This window comes from Triturus cristatus, chromosome 8, assembly GCF_964204655.1.
Source record: "Triturus cristatus chromosome 8, aTriCri1.1, whole genome shotgun sequence".
NCBI classification, from domain to species: domain Eukaryota; kingdom Metazoa; phylum Chordata; class Amphibia; order Caudata; family Salamandridae; genus Triturus; species Triturus cristatus.
Window position 1 is genome coordinate 1,451,748,309 of NC_140591.1, and position 18,868 is coordinate 1,451,767,176.

At 44.9% G+C, this 18,868-nt stretch overlaps 1 protein-coding gene across 2 annotated transcripts in view; it reads left to right on the forward strand.

Moving 5' to 3' along the window:
* The window catches only part of GAB2 (GRB2 associated binding protein 2), a 480,907-nt gene that overhangs the window by 327,413 nt on the left and 134,626 nt on the right, over nucleotides 1-18,868 (forward strand). For both annotated transcript variants that reach the window (XM_085623240.1, XM_085623241.1), the window contains one exon: nucleotides 2,910-3,210. In XM_085623240.1, coding sequence (XP_085479366.1) covers nucleotides 2,910-3,210 — 301 coding nt within the window. The remainder of the gene's footprint in view (nucleotides 1-2,909; nucleotides 3,211-18,868) is intronic.

The following is an 18,868-nucleotide window of genomic DNA, read 5'->3' on the forward strand; positions in this document are numbered from 1 at the left end:
GGTACAGCCTCTGCCATACACAATGATGGGTCTGCCATTGCAGACAGGGGAGACCAACTTCCACCATCTTTGGTGCAAATAGCACAGCTTGGGAAAGGTGTTTCCCCCAGTGGGATGTTCCTCGTGTACAGAATTCAAACTGGTGGATAATCCACAAGAGGCGTGGGTGAAAATGTTGATTATTTGAGGCATCTTTCGATCACTCCTTCTTCTACTTAGGCCCACAGTAGCACGCAAAACTGACCAGCTTGTTGAATTACTCATAACTACGTATGAGCTCGGGCTTGAAAGGGTTTGAATAATTCTCTGAATCTGGTGAATTGCAAGAGGGTTTTAACTGTGGGAGCACAACACCCCTGAGGTCGACACATACCTTCTCCGTAGCCAAAAACGAGGAACCTTAGGAAGACGTATAGAGTATACGCTGTTTCTACACCCAACCCTCAATTGTGCACCCACATCTCAGAAGTTTGCACACACCATCCTTGAGAGGAGAAACCTGGGGATCTATTAACTTCAACATTGCTGTGATGCTGTTTTTTAAACACGCGTAGGAATCAATTTGTCAACCACATATCACCGGATCTTACATCAGAAGTCCAGGCATTCATTACCTTTTGGGGTATTCCAGTTTTCTTTGCAGACGTGTAACATCCATGCTCTTTCCTTGCAATGTACTTAAGTAACTATGCCTTCGACGCTTCCATGGTAGCGATGGCCCACTTGGAAGAGGCAAGAATGGGTGGTGAAGAGAATTAGTTATTAAATGTGTAGTCAAGCTGATGCCATGGAGAGAGATGCTCACAAATTCAACAATACACTGGCAGAAGGGTGTGGCACTGCTCAGTGTCCTGTCATCACGGCACCATCTTCTGGCCGACTGTCCACTCTTCCCTAGTAATGTCCGGCATCTTTAAGGATACGGTGCAGTGCAATGAAAATTGGTAATCCTAATTTTGCAAGTATCCGAGTCTACTAAAATTCAGTAATTGAATCCTGGGCAGGCACTTTTCTGGTTAATGTGTCCTCATGTGCAAGCACCACTATACCAGGGTATGCGGGTGTGTGTGCATGTGTGTGTGCGCACCTGTGATGAGTAACAACAATGTTTTATGTGCTAATACACAATCAGAGCATTCTTACGCATTTGGACAATCCTTACGAGTAAGTATAGACGAGGAGTATTGCTCATGAAAATCTGTGTCTTGCATAGGGTTCCGAGAATATTCCGACGGATTTTATGGAATCTGCTGAATTCTGCTCAAATCATAGGACTCAACCTAGACTTAAAATAAGTAGCTTTATGACATTGTAGAGATTTTTTTTTTTAATCTCTGCTCGTTTGATGACCAAGCATTCTAAAGGAACTTTACAACCGATAGTTTTGAATGGAAATAACTACATAAGCGCCCATGATACTTTGGGGGATTTCATAGATATTGCAATATAAGAATTACCAAGTGGGATCGAAGTTGACAAGAGTATCAATAATGGTTGCATTTTCAAATTTCAGCAGTCTCTAGCAAAGGAGAGTAATATTTTTAATTCAGTGCAAGAGCCTCGAAATGCAGCGGAAAAAAGATAAGAATTCATTGGGTATAAATAGTCCCTGCCAAGGGTTGGCGGAAGTGCAGAAGGTGCGAATGGCTTCAAGACTGAATTTCAGTAAAAAGTAAGCTGTATTCTCATTGCAGTATTTCTTTTTTTCAATTTATCGTCTAGATATTGTTCTCAAAAATCAAATTGATTGTCTCTTAATATTGAAGATTTAAAAATAAAAATAAAACTTCTGCTAGTGTACCACTATAAAAATCACAATTCTGATAAATCTTAGTTATAACGTTCTGGGAGCATTTCCCTTACTACATGTGTCCCTATTTCAACCTTTCAGACAGGTAGTAAGCCATCATGAAAAAACAGGAAGTGTGGTGTGCTCATAGCAAGTCCACAGGGAACACAAGCAGCGAACTGGGGTAGCAATAGAGAGCTACCCCTAAATGACGTGCTATGCTATTAGGCGCATTTACATAGGTTTCATTCAATAGCGCATGTACTCATTGCCAAACATGTATGTGTCAGTCACGCATGCACAAAGTCAGCCAACAGGGAGGAGTCTGCACTATTCTGTTTGTTGTGAGACGTGATGGCTGTGTCAGATGTCTGGTGGAAAGTCCACAAATGTTAACACCTGTGACATGTTAGCCTTCATTTCATAAAATCTGCAGGAGTTTTAAGAAATAGCTAGTCTAAAAAGTAATCTCAAATGTAAGTTTTTCTTATACCCACAGTACATGGGTAAAGTAGTGGACGGAATCTTGTTCTGGAGTGAGTCTGAATGGATTTGGGTGGCTCATTAGACCAGTCCAATTGGACCAGCGTTTTACTGGGCCGTTGAGGCTATTAAGGGTCTGCTGTCTAATCAGCTTGCTATGACGGAGGGCACTCGCAGGCAATAAAGCAGACTATATTCACCTTAAGTTGTAACAGGTGTTGTAATATATATCTACCAGCCAATCAGAATGTGACTTTCGCCTCATGTTCAGCTTTTGCTACTTAGCGCTTCTCAAAGTACTCAATATGATGTCACACGCCAGTGCCTGTCCACCAGTGTTGCTGAAAATGAAATTAGGCAAAAATACACAATTTATGTTTGCTTTTTTAAAATTAAAGACTCGGAGTTAGTTTTCTAAACTGCAGCAGCTTAGCATGTTCTAATTTCATTCTTGAACATTCTGTAGGGCATTATCATTGAGATAATTGCCCTTCACTCTTGTGCTGCCACATAGCTTGGAAGGAAATTAATTTTCTCCGGATAATGCCTTGGAAACTTCATTTATGCTCTGATACCATCTTTAGACTTGCATACTTTTTCAACTTAATGTAACCTGTTGTTTTTTTCTCTTGACTAGGCATGGAAGAAGCGTTGGTTTATCCTGCGCAGCGGAAGGATGAGCGGTGACCCCGACGTTCTCGAGTATTACAAAAATGACCACACCAAGAAGCCCATCCGCGTTATTAACCTCAGCTTCTGTGAGCAGGTGGATTCAGGACTCACCTTCAACAAGAAGGAGCTGCAGGACAGCTATGTCTTCGACATCAAGACCAGCGACAGGACCTTCTACCTCGTGGCGGAGACGGAGGAGGAGATGAACAAGTGGGTTCGCAGCATCTGTCAGATCTGTGGCTTCAACCAATCGGAGGAGAATGCAGGTACTGAGACAAGAATAGTGTAATAGCTCTTTCTATGTGAGCTCTAATCTTTGCTGGTAAATTTAAAAACAAATTTGCACAATGTGTACAAATGATGTCTTGGTGGACAACATCCTCTCCAATGCTTCTAAACTGAGATTGTTTTGCTAAAAAAAATCAGATTTCAGAGCCTCAATGCAGGTTGATTCTTTGGACCACGTTCCCTTTGGCTAACAGTATTTCTGCGTGGGTTTTCAGTTCTGATAACTATTTTGAAAAAATGTATTATTCACTCTAATGCATGGTAGGTCTGGTCCCTCTAGATATTATTGGGTTTTAGATGTGAGCTCTAATAGTTTTCATTCATTCCTTTTTGCTGGTAATAATATTTTTTGTTTTTCTTTCTCTTACGGTATCTGCATGGTCCCACTACTTAATTGCTTTCCTGTAAGTGTGCACGCCTAGTCAGTGGGAACCTGCAGCGCTTCTAAAAGAAACTAGCATTGGCAAGGCCAGTAGGTCTAGCCTTGGCAGCGTGGTGCGATGGTTACATTTTTAAAATGTTTTTATTGCAAGCCTAGGCCACACAAATAAAAACAAGGGAACAAAAAACCATGTTGCTGCCTAAACATGACAGTCCTATGCTTGTACTAAAAAAAAATTGTTTGGAAATAAAAACCATAGCATAAAATTTTAATAGAACAGTATTTGTGCTTCCTAGAGGCCATGTGTACTTAGAACAGATATAGAAATCCGTTTTAGTTTTAATGTAGAAAACTGAAGACTGTGATACTTATTGGTGTAAAGAAACGTTATTAAAAAGGATGATGAGTGGCAAGAAAAAAGCACTGCCAAATAAAGTTTTGGCCTAATATCCCTGTCACTGAAGGGCACTACTTCCTATTGGGCAGCTGTGCACATTTGATTTGGCAAAGTGCCATCACAGTGCAAGCTAGCCAATAGCTGCAGTGGGCTGAGCCCATACTGCATGCTATGGCATTCGAAAGGAAATGCAAGTAACAGTTGAGTGGACCAATGGATGGAAAGGACTGGTTCTAATATCCTCTCAGCCGCCGCCCGTGCGGGTAAGAGCTTTGGGGACTGGTTGGGGGGGATTCGACAAACGACCACAAGGGAAAATTAAATAAATAATTAAACTGCCCTCGTCATAGTCTGTCGAAATACACCTCCTCCACCCCAACTGGCCCACCGCTCTTTCCTGCACTGGGCATGGCTGCCTCCCAAGTCTTTTGATGTAGACAACAGTTCTTGGTGAATATATATCGAGAAAGCCATATGGCATCCTTGCAATATTAATGGCACTGACATTTTTCTCATGAATGTATTCTACTGTTCCTCTCGAACCTCTGCGTAAAACAAGGTAGCATGCACAGGCATCCTGCAGGATCTTGTAATTCTTTTGGGTAGCCTCAGGTAGGTTTAATCTATTAATCTCATCTTCTAGCGTTTCTATTTCTAGAAGTATATTGGCTCTCTTCCTTTCTGTGTGCTGGATTACAATAGTCATCATATTCTAGGATGAACTATGTAGCAGACTTTCCCAATCCAGTATTAGGTCCTTATCAAGGTCATCAAAGGAGGGAAAGATAATTCTTAACCCCCTAGGGACCAGCTTCATATCTAGATACTTTTCCAGAATGGTGTCATCCCACCAACGTGAAGATTCCTGTTTGCGTCATTTTTCTAGTTTTAGATCGAAGACCATCATTATTCTCCTTATTCCCTGTCATTCTATCAGATTCCTCCCTTGAAAGAGTTCCTCTAGGAGTTTATCTATGTCATCTCTAAAGTTGGCCATTAGTTTTGCCAAAAGGTACAGCTATTTAGCTAGTGAGACAGAAACAGCAATTATACAGTGCCTAATAGTTCAATCTTTTGTGTTGTTTCCTACTTTCTGGTAGTGCCTAGCAGACCATTATATTCAAACATACAAACATAGAGGATGACAATGGTAAAGCAAGGATGCCAGCACATACACAAATTCGGGAAAGTACAATACACACTTGTAGAGTAGGTGTGCTCAATGGGAGCAAGGACACTATATCACCCCTATAGTGTCAAGTATAGGAGGAAAAACCCATCTATACAGCCTAATTAAAAACAATGTCCAGAGCACCACCAGAGAAGACAATATGAAGGTCCGTCACTCTAACGGGTCCATACAGATAAGTTCAAAAACATGCACAGGCATCATGCACAGTGCATAAACATACCAATCCAATTCAGTTTTTAACGATAAGCAATCCAGTCGAGTGACACAGGTTGCCTTTCATGGTAGGGCCAAATGATGTTAGCAAATTGGGTAGAAAACTGTAGCCCTGGGGTGGCAGCCAGGGAATGGTACTTGCAGAAAAATAGATACGTTCTAGCCCTTTATAATTGATCAAATACAGCAAAGAAGGGATCTTGAACATGGGCAAAATGTGAATTCAAAATACGTTCTCAAACTGTAACACAATTGCATTCACTGTCCCTAAATTAACCTCACTAGATCTGTTTAGCCGAAGAGCCAGGTCTTGAGGGTCTTCCTGAAGGTGTTCAGGGACGGGGTGCGCCTGATGTCTGCCGGTAGCTCGTACCAGGTCTTGGCTACAATGTGAGAAAAGGATCTTCCGCCTGCTCTGGCTCTGTGGATGCGCAGGGTTTCGGCCAGTGCGAGGTTGGAAGATCGGAGGTTTCGTTTGGGTACGTGGAAGTTGATTCTGTTGTTGAGGTATTTGGGTCCGTTGTTGTGTAGGCATTTGTAGGCGTGAGTGAGGATTCTGAAAGTGACTCTTTTCTCCACAGGGAGCCAGTGGAGACTTCGTAGGTGTTGACTGATGTGTTTGTGTCGGGGGATGCCGAGGACGAGTCTGGCGGCGGTGTTATGTATTGTCTGGAGTTTGCGAAGTAGGGACATGTTGATACGGGTGTAGAGTGCATTTCCATAGTCCAGTCTGCTGGTGATGAGTGCGTGGGTGACTTTCTTCCTTGACTCAGGGGAGATCCACTTGAAGGTCATCCGAAGGATGCAGAGGGTGTTGAAGCAGCTGGAGGTGACGGCGTTGACCTGTTGGTTCATGGTGAGTGATGAGTCGAGTACGATGCCGAGGTTCTTGGTGTGGTCTGAGGGGGTAGGTGGGCTTCCGAGGTAGGTCGGCCACCAGGTGCTATCCCATGCAGAATGGGTGGTAACGAGGACTTCTGTCTTCTCGGCGTTGAACTTCAGGCAGCTATTGGTCATCCAGACTGCAACGTCTTGCATTCCCTTCTGGAAGTTGAGTTTGGCAGTGGTGGGGTCTTTGGTGAGGGAGAGGATGAGCTGGGTGTTGTTGGCGTAGGATACGATGTTGAGGCCGTGTTGTCAGACGATGGCTGCGAGGGGGGCCATGTAGAGGTTGAAGAGGGTGGGGCTCAGGGATGAACACTGTGGGACTCCGCAGGAGATTTTCGTGGGGTCGGAGAGGAAGGGTGGGAGTCTGATCCTTTGGCTTCTTCCGATGAGGAATGATCGGATCCAGTCCAGGGCTGTTCCTTGTATGCCTGCGTCGTGTAGTCTGGCGACTAGTGTGCGGTGGGTGACGGTGTCGAAGGCCGCTGACATGTCGAGTAGGATGAGGGCTGCGGAGTGGCCATGGTCCAGGAGGGTGCAGATGTCATCTGTGGCGGCGAGTAGGGCGGTCTCTGTGCTGTGGTTGCTTCGGAATCCGGATTGGGACGGGTCGAGGACAGCGTTCTCTTCAGTGAATCGTGTTAGTTTCCTGTTTGACTGTTTTCTCTGCAACTTTGCCAGCGAAGGGGAGAAGCGACATGGGCTGATAGTTCTTGAGGTCGGTGGGGTTAGCTGAGGGCTTCTTGAGAAGAGGTCTGACTTCTGCGCGCTTCCAATCGTCTGGGAAGGTGCCTGTTTTGAAGGTGGTGTTGATGGTGCGTTGTAGTTCGGGTACGATGGCAGCCGCAGCTCTGTGGTAGATGTGAGGGGGGCAGGGGTCGGTGGGGTCCCTCGAGTGGATGCTTTTCATGGTTGAGGCGGTGTCTTCGGCCGTCATTGGTGTCCAGTTGGATATGGTGGGCTGGCTGGTGTTTCTGGGGGTCGGGGGGCCATCTGTGGCGCCTGGTGGATGGTCGATGAAGTTGCCGTAGAGGTTTTTGATCGTGAGGTGGAAATTGGTTCCAAGCTTGTCGCAGAGGTCTTGGGATGGGGTGATATCTGTGGCTTCGCTGCGTGGGTTGGTGAATCCTTGAATGACACTAAAAAGTTCCTTGGACTTGGTGGAGTTGGCCAGGATTTTGTTGTGGATGAAGTTCCTCTTGGTGGCGCGGATCTGGTTGTGGTAGTCTGTCATGGCGTCCTTGTAGGTGGTGTGGTTTTCGGTTGTCTTGGTGTTTCTCCAGTTCTTCTCCAGGCGTCTGCAGGTGCGTCTGGCTTATTGGAGAGTGGTAGTGAACCAGGTGGCTCTCCTGGGGCGTTGTCTGTCGGGGTTGCGTAGCAGGGCGAGCTCATCTGCGCAGTCGGAGATCCAGGTGTGGAGTTCTCTTGCTGCGTCGGGTGCCCAGGTGTGGTTGTCTCGGGTGAGGGTGGAGTTAAGTTGCTCGTCGGTAACCTTGCTCCAGTTCCTTCGTGGTGGGCGTGGGGTTTGGGAGCCTTGGGTTTGTTGATGGCAAAGTGTACGCAGTGGTGGTCGGTCCATGGCGGCTGCGTTGCGTGGCTGAATTTTATCGCCACATTTGTGAATAAAAAGACACATTGATACTCAAAAATGTTTTATTGACTTTTGTGGGCCGTGTTTTTGAGTATTTTTATCATCCTTCTTGCCTATCCTTGTGAGATGCACAAGTATAAGATGACTATTACAAGATAGCGCAGTGAGTGCAACGTCGCACATAAAGACATCACCCACACGCCACCACACACGGGGTAAGGGCAACTAATTAAATAGATTGCTCCTCTCTCCTGTGATGTCCAAATCCTCAGGTCTCCCTCTTTGCGAGCCTTAGGATCCGGTGCCGCTTCCACAATGCAGGCCACCTAAGAGATTCCGCTCTGTGTCTGATTCCAATCTTGGGATTACGGGACGCCGGTGATAACGCATTGGCGTTCCATCTATGATAAAGTATGACATAATGATAAGCTCTGCCTTTATTATTTTCCCCACCATTTCCTAAGGTACATTGAAGGACTACTGAGATACATTTAAATAAAATACATACTCCATGTGGAGTGTTTAAATATAAGATACTGTTAAGGGCATAGATATCCCTGAGAAATTGAGTGTTTATGTACTTGGCATAACAAATAAACAAGCAATTAATAGTGACACAAATGGCATTCATTGATTATTTTTCAGTAACTTCTACCAGTGACAGATTTGTTTTGTGGCATTCTGAACCTGGTATGAGATTCCCCCATTGGGTTAGGGTAATTGTATACTTGCTATCTGTTTACACAAGACTGGTGTGTATATGTTTGAGGATTACCAGTCAGTTCTCTTGCCCCCTCATTTTTCAGATGCTGCTGAGAGGCACCTACAATAAACTGATTAGTCCTCTATTGGTGCTGGTGAAATTGACACAAGTTGTGTTGGCAATGGAGCATGTCGACCTTCATTAGTACAGGTCCTAGCAAGTCCTGAATCCTTTAACACATAGAAGGGATGCAATAAACATAAAAAAGGGATAGGCCTAATCCTAATCTATTTTTAATAGAGGTGTGCGAAATTTGCATAATTATGGGAAAATAATTTAGCTCTATATTTTAGCTCGACATGCGCCCGTGCATCCATTTTTGATGAAAAAAAGTATTTTGCATTTTTTTAAAAATGAAGGAGAAATAGAGGTGGGCGGAATTTGCGTAGTCGCTCTATGCAAAGCTCCGCGAAACGGCAAAAATCTCCGCGAGCACGCAACAGTTCCGCGAACACGCGGAATTGCTTGTTCCTGTTCGCGATGCTTTTTTTCCTATTCGCGAACACTGTTTGCATGCTCGGGGAGAAATATCTCACGAAGACGCAATTTAAAAGCACAAACAAGCAAAAATTCCGCAAACGGAATTTCCGCCCAGGCCTACGTAGAAACACAATTTACGCATGGGACAGCAGTTTGTGTTATTCCTTTGCCATCAGTAAATTTGTACTACGAATGGTGCGTAATTGCGTGGCATAATTTAATACATTTTGCATATCCAGGGTAATGCAAATTTCTAAAATTACACCAGTGTTTTTTTAAATATAAGTGAAGACACACACCATAGTCCAACTACTATCTGACCTTCGGAATACCTAGTAACATTAAATGGGGTGGTCTTGAAGGGGGGGTCGTCAATCTGAAAACAGCTACCTTATCCCATGGTACTCACACTAATCATGGTGTTGGTTTGACCTCAAGTATGAGTGAGGAGCAGGGATATGAAGCCAGGGACACAGTCCCACCTTTATCTGTTGTCCCTGTGTCCTTTAAAGTGTGTCCTCATAATCAAGTCAGCTGCAAATAGGGGCTGCTTTGTCCAAAAACTACTTCTACCCCTGGCGGATTGTTGGAAGGTGTACAATTAGATACCTCCAGGCAGTGACAAAGATGTCCAAGGCACAGCTAACTAGGACCTTTACTAGCAGCATTCTAAAGGGCCAAGACGTATCTGTTTTCTGTGAAGGGAGTGATCCTCTCCTGGTATTGTAAAGAACAGGATGAGAGCCATAGACCTGCTGGCAGATGTGTACAGGGCAGAGGATGAGTGTGACTTGGGTTGGTCCCAGTGCTTCTGGTGTGAGTGGGAGGCCTACGGTGGATGCTGCCAAGTTAAATAAATAAATAAATAAATACACAATGTACAGTTATCAGACACACGGCTCACAGGCAACAGACGCGTGGCTTAAAGATACAAACATGACCGGCTATACACCGAAATCCCACACAGCTTCCCTGGCTGAATCTGAATTGGAAATGGGAAGGTGTGACCAGAAGTGAAACAAAGGCAAAAAGCCAATGGTGTCATGAGTTGGCAAACCTGCAATTTTTTTTCTATCTATTTATTAGACATTAAAAGTGCAAAATAACTTAACGTGTAATAACAACTTAGTAGCAATGTCTAAAGGTGGCAATCATGTACTTGCCAAAAAAGTAAATAAAAAGTAACCTATTACAAACATGATATATTCGAAAAATAAATGAAAGAAGTTAAGTGAAAGAAGAAATACAAGCAGAGATAGGCTTACCTGCCCTAGTATTGAAGCAGAATACTCTGTAGGCGTATGTGGACATGTGGAAGCAAAGCTGCCGAAGTGGGCTGACCCATTGCTCAGTGCTGATTGCTGTGGAGGGGGGGCAGAAGCAAATTGTGAACTACAGACTACAATTGAGTAGACTAATAAGTGAAGGGGTTTTACTGCAAGCCCATGTAAGTATGTATGCATGCATGTATTTTACTATGCATTATTTGGAAGCTATGAGGCTGGCTATATTCTTAGAGTTGCCCCTAAGTCGGACATAAAAAGGATAAGAGTGGAAGAAAAAACCCTGACAAAGTTAAGTGCTAACCCATCTAACACTGGAGTGACCTTCTATTTAGCCAGATGTGCACATGAGATCAGCGAAATGTTGTCAGCCATTGTGCCTGAAGTCAATGGCAGAAGTGGGCTGACCCATTGCTCCAAGCTATTGACTACAATTGGCTGAAGCAAAATGTCGCAGGCTTATTGGACTGACCACAGCTGCGTCCACTTCAGCTTCAGAAGAACCACGACCCACCACCACGCGCAACAGGTTCCTCGCCGGAGCTGGAGCAAGATCACCACCGAACAGCTCACCACCTCCCTCAGCCGGAACCCTCCCGCCAGCACAATGGACCCCAACGAAGCAGCCAGCAACCTCACACAGTGGCTGACCGCCTGCGTCGACGACCTCGCACCACTGAAGAACCCTCACAGCAGACCCAGCAGCAAGAAAGCCCCCTGGTTCACCGACGAACTCAAGGACTCCAAGAAGAACTGCCGCACCCTCGAGAAAGCCTGGCGCCACGACCAGACCACAGACAACATGACCGCCCTCAAGCACGCCACCCGCAAGCACCACCAGCTGATCCGCACCACCAAGAAGACAGCATTCAAAGAAAGACTGGACAACAACGCCCACAACAGCAAGGAACTCTTCAGCATCGTCAAAGAGCTCTCCAATCCCAGCGCCGGAAACAACAACATCACTCCTTCACAAGACCTCTGCGACTCACTCGCCTCGTTCTTCCACCGCAAAATCGCCGACCTACACAACAGCTTCGGCACACCTACCACGCACCCAACCGCCGAACCAACGCCCCCCACCACCACACTCTGCGCCTGGACCCTGGTCAGCACCGAAGACACCACCCGCACGATGAACACCATCCACTCCGGATCTCCAACCGACCCCTGCCCCCACCACGTCTTCAACAAGGCCGACTCCATCATCGCACCCCAACTCCGGGACATCATCAACACCTCCTTCCACACCGCCACCTTCCCGGAGAGCTGGAAGCACGCCGAGCTCAGCGCCCTCCTGAAGAAACCAACAGCGGACCCCACTGACCTCAAGAACTTCCGCCCCATCTCGCTCCTCCCTTTTCCTGCCAAAGTCATCGAGAAGACCGTCAACAGACAGCTCGCCGCCTTCCTCGAGACGAACAGATCCCTCGACCCCTCGCAGTCCGGTTTTCGAGCAAACCACAGCACCGAGACCGCACTGATCGCAGCCACCGATGACATCAGATCCCTGCTCGACAACGGAGAAACAGCGGCCCTCATCCTCCTGGACCTCTCTGCAGCATTCGACACTGTCTGTCACCGCACCCTAGTACAGCGCCTCAGCAACATCGGGATCCAAGAGAAGGCACTGAAGTGGATCATCTCGTTCCTCGCCGGAAGAACTCAGAGTCTCCGCCTCCCCCTATTCAGATTCGACGCCACCGAAGTCATCTGCGGCGTACCACAAGGATCATCACTCAACCCAACCCTCTTCAACATCTACATGAGCCCCCTCGCAGCCATCGCACGCCAACACAACCTCAACATCATCTCCTACGCCGACGACACCCAGCTGATCCTCTCCCTCACCAACGACCCCGCCACCGCCAGAACCAGCCTCCAGGAAGGGGTGAAAGACATCGCCGAATGGATGAAGAACAGCCGCTTGAAACTGAACTCCGACAAGACGGAAGTCCTCATCCTGGGATCATCGCCCTCCGCCTGGGACGACTCCTGGTGGCCCCCTGCCCTGGGCACCACTCCCAAGCCAACGGACCACACACGCAACCTGGGCTTCATCCTGGACTCCTCCCTCTCGATGACCAGACAAGTCAACGCTGTCTCATCATCATGCTTGAACACCCTGCGCATGCTCCGTAAGATCTTCCGATGGAGCCCCACCGAAACCAGGAGGACGGTCACCCAGGCACTCGTCACCAGCTGACTGGACTACGGGAACACCCTCTACGCCGGAACCACAGCCAAACTTCAGAAAAGACTCCAACGCATCCAGAACGCCTCCGCACGACTCGTCCTGGACATCCCCCGACACAGCCACATCTCCGGGCACCTGAGAGACCTGCACTGGCTCCCAGTCAGCAAGAGGATCACGTTCAGGCTCCTCACCCACGCACACAAGGCTCTCCACGACCTGGGCCCCATGTACCTCAACAACCGCCTGACCTTCTACATGCCCACCCGCCAGCTACGATCGACCAGCCTCACCCTCGCCGCCGTACCACGCATCCGCAGAGCCACCGCCGGAGGAAGATCCTTCTCCTACCTGGCAGCCAAGACTTGGAACTCCCTCCCCATCCACCTTCGGCTGACCCAGGGCCATCTCTCCTTCAGGAAGCAACTCAAGACCTGGCTCTTCGAGCAGTAACGGACCCCTCTCCCCCAGCGCCTTGAGACCCTTCCGGGTGAGTAGCGCGCTATACAAATGCTATGATTGATTGATTGATTGATTCATAATGATACAGCAAAACAGACTTCTCTGGCTTTAGTGGCACTACTTGGTCGAATTTGTGTGCCACCTCTATGCAGATTTCTTCCTGTCCCATAATTCCTATACACACACACACACACACACACACACACACACACACACACACACACACACACACACACACACACACACACACACACACACACACACACACACACACACACACACACACACACACACACACACACACACACACACACACACACACACACACACACACACTAGGGTGAGGTTTTTTTCCACATCAGTGTAAGGGAATGCTTCATGCCCCATAAAGTAGTCAACCGAAGGCTGAAACAATACTTTATCTTTTGCTAATTGCTGGAGACACCTTTCCTCCCTTGACTGACTTTACATTGGACATCAAAGGTAGCAGATATTTAGTTCTGATGCCTTTGTGTCCCCCTCTGTAGGAAGGAGCTTTGTATCGTGAGGAAGAAGTGCTGAGCAAGCAGGAAACTCCATAATTAAATGTTTGAGAGTTAAGGTCCACCCAGCCTATATGCAAGTATAAATTATCATGTGGGTTCATTTGAGAAAGAAAACCCACAATAAATACTGTAATGAATTCATTGCACATCAGCATCAGCGGTTGAGAGTTTTCAGGCAGGTCATCATCTTGAAAAAGAGTTTCTGAGCTTCTCCTCCTCTGGGCAAGTTTCAGCAAGAGCCTGAACTTAAAACCATTGCACATTCCAAAACTGACATCACTGCTGCTGATGTTACCAAGTTGTAACTCCAGTCCAGCCGCCTGTGTTGACGTCAGTCACAACTCCTCAGAGGCTGCTTGTACTTTGCTATCTGTTGGCACCTCCCTCGGAGACTTTGTGTTCTGGCCCAAGTGCCTAGCCAGCTATGTTTATTGGAAACAGACTATCCCAGAAAATAGTATACAGCGGCATAACCACCCTTAACGACTAGGGAAATGTAGTTTGTTGTGTAACGGAGCTTCCCAAATAGTAATGAAATAAAAAGGATGTACATATTTTTTTTTTAAATCTGGACATTTTCTCTTAGAAAGACTGTGTAAAGTTGTTTTGTAAAATGTATTGCCAGCTCCTATCTGAACTCAACAAACCCGACTCACTAAGAGTTTGATACAGTTGTTTACTTGTACGCTGCTGTTGCCTTGAGAAAGAGAGACTTACTGAAATGGGAAAACGCAACTCTCAGTTATTTAAGGATGGGTACTGAGTGGCTATTATTGATGATTGTATGATGTGTTTACAGTAAACAGTCACTACTTCTGAAAGGGCATAACCGCACCCAAAGACAATTCCAACCACATATTATATAAGAGATAAAGTACCCCCTTACTTACATCATAAGGATATTACAAGTCACCAAGGAGTTGCATAACCATATAGAGGAATGAGGCCGAAGGCCGAGTTCCCTTATAAAGATATGAAGTCCCTTGGTATGGCAGGGAGTACTTTACCCTATGTAATACATGGTCACACCATCCCCTTTCTCACAAACCAATTGAAGCTTGGTGCGTAGCTCTTTCAGAAGAAGAGTGCATGTTTGCAAACATGAGGGATAGAAAAAGAACTTCCAGTGCACATTTAAACACATTAAAAACCTGTTAGATATTTTTTGCAAAAAGATATTTGAAATATTTCAATACATGTCAGCTTACAAAAAATAAAGAAGCTGCAGTAACTCGGAATGTGTAGAAACCTGCAGAAATATTCTAACTTTTCTATAATTATCTAAGGAGGAGAAATGTATAAACATGTTCTTTCTGCTTGTCACTGTAAGCCAGAAAAATAGAGCAAAACAACGGAAAGCAAAATTTTGTTTTAAACAGCTGCTTTAATTTTGCTCGCTGACCCAACCTTCCTTTCACCGTGGCTGCTGGCTCTGGCATCAGATATTATGATGTCAAAACTCGACTGTAGTAGCTTATTACAATTGAGTTCTGACATCATTTCTTTATATTCGGCGACTGGGTGCCTCACAAGTTAGAGACCAATATTTATGCAGGGATTGGTGAATCCCATGTATTGTTATGATCTAAAGTGAATAGACTTATTAATTCAGTGAAAAGTCTACATGCAAATTGTCTTAAATAGCATGTGAGAACAGCGGGATATTAGGGCACCGTAATAAACTCTGGCATCGGAAAAAACAGATCTTGGTAGCAGTAAATGGACCACTCTGACCTGTCGTCCCATTGCTGTGTTTGTGTTTAACCCGTGTTGTCCCTGTGTCTGAAATTTGGCTTGGTTTTGATTTCTGGTTATAAAGATTTGTCTGTTCCTTCTAGATATTGTGCATTGCAGACCTGTCAACTTAAAATAACATTTCACAGTGTGAAGAAAAGGCGTGGTCTTGAAAGGGGGTGTAGTCTGCCTCGTGCCAAGAACTACCTATGAGGCACTTCTTCCTCCTCCCCCACCAAACCATCCCTCCTCAAAAAAAAAGCTTGCAGGGGCTGGTGCCGATATTCTGGGATCTTTTCACACCCGTTAATGGACATCTGCTTGTCAAAGCCTCGAAGATGAGCTGGAAATGCACTCTTTACAGTGGTCTCATCTTGTTTTTCCTGCCACCATATGATATCAGCTGCTCACCGGGTCACCGTGTGAAGGGAGACGATATTACGTGACACACGGTGTCGCCATGTGAGTTGCTGGGTCTAGCGTTGGGTCCTTGGAATAAACTTTACTTTGTGTGTTTTTGTGTGGTCCACATACGTTGGCCTAAAGTTGAGGACCAGAAACTAGATTAAAATTTAGCAGCAGGGTGTGCATCCATTGGAGTTGGTGAAGTTCATAGTTCATGCTGCAACTATGACCAATCGCCTCGTTTACATACTTCAGACACACGTAATGGTCCAATCTTGTTCTCTGACATTGGCTTCACTCAGCGGTCGAAGTGCAAAGAAAAAGTATGGGAGCTGTGACCCTAAGCACAATGGGGGCAGTGTGAGTGAGCATCCACAACAAAAAGCATGCACCCTAAATGAAAAACAAACCCAAGTTAAACTAATCTTAGTGATGGAGATTCCCTCCTTTCCTTTCAACTTGAGGCACCTCAAGGTTGTCATTGACTGCGCAGAAATGGTTATTCTTTGAAAAGAAGTATGGGAACGTTTATAATAAAATAATAAAAAGTTTGGGAACGTTGTTCCCAATAGATCCCGCCCAACTTGACCTCTGGCTGTACTTACAGGCAAAATCTTCTGTATCCTAACATTTATCACTCGACTTTCAGCCACTTTTTGTCACCTAAATTGGAAGTTTAGTCTTGTTGGTCAACTATCGTGATGGGGAATAAGACAACTCATTTATTTGTGTTTTTGTTGACTGCAGCACAGGCCAGTGTATTAATCAAACTGGTGTATTTTTGTCATGCCACAACAATACATGAATACTAGCAGGCGCAGTTTGTAGTACTCGATCCTGCAGTATATAAGTAGCTTATAAAGATTTGTTGGCTAATAAGAGACCCCGGCCATGTAGGTGTCATTCAGGTATTAGAATTCTGGTCATCCTGCCAGATTACTTCTAAATAAATTCTCCTGGGTGAGGAAGGAGCAGTGCTGGAGTATCTCTGTCGCAATCATACCGTGGTGCAGATCTCCACCCGAGGGCCTGTGCACATGAAACGTATAACTGTTACAAACTGCTTAACGCTGCAGGTGTCTTGTGTCGCCTAAGTGTTAAACATTGTTACCTGAGGAGGAGGACCATAGTAAAATATCTAAGGAACATTTGTTAGACAAGTAGCCTAGATAATATTACATGATCTATAATTTATAGTTTTGGTGTAACTTCCTTCCTACAAAAAAACGAAAACTCTAAAAACGCTTTATTCAACATTCTAATTTACAAGGAAATTCAATGATAGCTTCTTGAGTCCTTTTTTAAAACAGAAATGGTAAAATTGTTCAACCATTTCCAGATACAATAAAAGATCATGAACTTGTTTTGCTGTTGATCTTTTTTCCTGAACAAATGTACATAATTATACTGCATACAAAACCCTTCTCTTAAGATTGGCGTTGCTTTGGAACACGTCTTACACACATTTAATCGGAATATGATGATGGTACAGAAAATAAAATTATAAGACCTCTGGATAGGTCAGGGTACATATTAATCTTCAAGAGATTAATACATTACAAAATATTTAGAAGCACAGATCAGATTAATATGATTAATGATTACACTGGAGGACTCAGTTCTTTGCAAATAAAAATGAAATCTCTGTAGTTTTAGAAGCCCACCTTGAATAGTTACTGTGAACGCGGAAGTTGTGGAAGTATGCTGGAGACCACATTGAAATTCAGTGCTTTAAATCAGTTGTCTGGAGGTCATTTGCAGGTATCAATTTTCTAATTCTGCATCACAGGTTTAGCTGAAAAGAGCTCCCTTCACTCCAGTTTGCTAAGAAAAAGACTAATTGCTGGTGGAATAGCCTGTTTTGAAGGTGGACGTACAAATGCAGAAATGTATCAAAATGTCAGAATTACTGTACTCGTTTGTTTACCGTTAGTGGCAGAATGGTGTTCATTCTTGGCAAGGGTACCGAGCTAATGAAGGTGAACAACCACAGATTCTTAGGTTTGTGGTAGTTTACACCTTTTTAATGCATGTACATTTTCTCCTACCCAAAGAGTAGGCATGTTTGGAGTTTGGGCCTGGCTAGGAAACACCTCCATATATAAACAGTGTGCTGGGCAAGGGGGTTCCAACAAGGAAACCACTTCCAGAGGGGAAAATAGTGTGTCATACTTTCACACAAATAATTTTCTACCTGGGGAATATTCTACAGTTACAAATGTCAAGCAGTATGCCGGGAAATCTACAACTGTGTTAAGTATCCTGGTATACACCTGGGATTCTTTGTGATTTCCCAAAAAGTCGGATATTTCCTTCAAACATAAGAATATTCCTATATGTGCTAATTACCAAATTTCCTCCTTTGTGAATCAGAGGCATTCTTTTGGGAGGATTCTTATTAGTTTAGTAGTCCTTTGAGACAATTGATGTACTTCCTTGATTAGATTTTGGCAAACAGTCAAATTACCCTGCAAAGGTCTGGCTGTTCCAGTGTTTGGTTAGCTCACAGTGGAAGTTAGGGGATTTGTTTTGGGCTTGGTTGATGTCTTTGATTTCATGATTATCCATATTTATTCTTGGGTCATACACGTGCGGACCACCGGGGAGCTATCAAAGGCAGTGTTTACTGGTTGATAATAGAGCACAGTTGTGTTATGGCTGATAGATGACTTGTATTGGTTATTTGTTCATATAATTTGTAAACAGGATACAGGATCCTGCCAATGTGTGGGTTTGAGGGCATATCGTGGTGCCCGTTGTTTGCTGTTATGCCTTTGGCTGATCGATTCTGTGTTGACTTACTAGCTTGAAGGAGGCATGTGTTCTTTAGTCTCTTGCTTTACCGTGTGGGATACAGGGGTCACAAGGCATTTGTAATAGGGTTAATATGTGCCACGGTTTTTACTTTATTTCCTTTTTCATTTAATTTTTTTCCCCTGTGTTCGTAGATTAGCTAGTGTGTGGTATTGAATCTCCTGTGTTTGTCTAGGCTGTAAATGGGTCTTTGAAGGTTTTCGGGGTTTTGACTTTTAAGACCAGCGAGGCTAGAGTCTGGTATGGAGAACCACTGTTGCCTCATTCCAAGAGGTCCCTAATTCCATGGTGGGGCC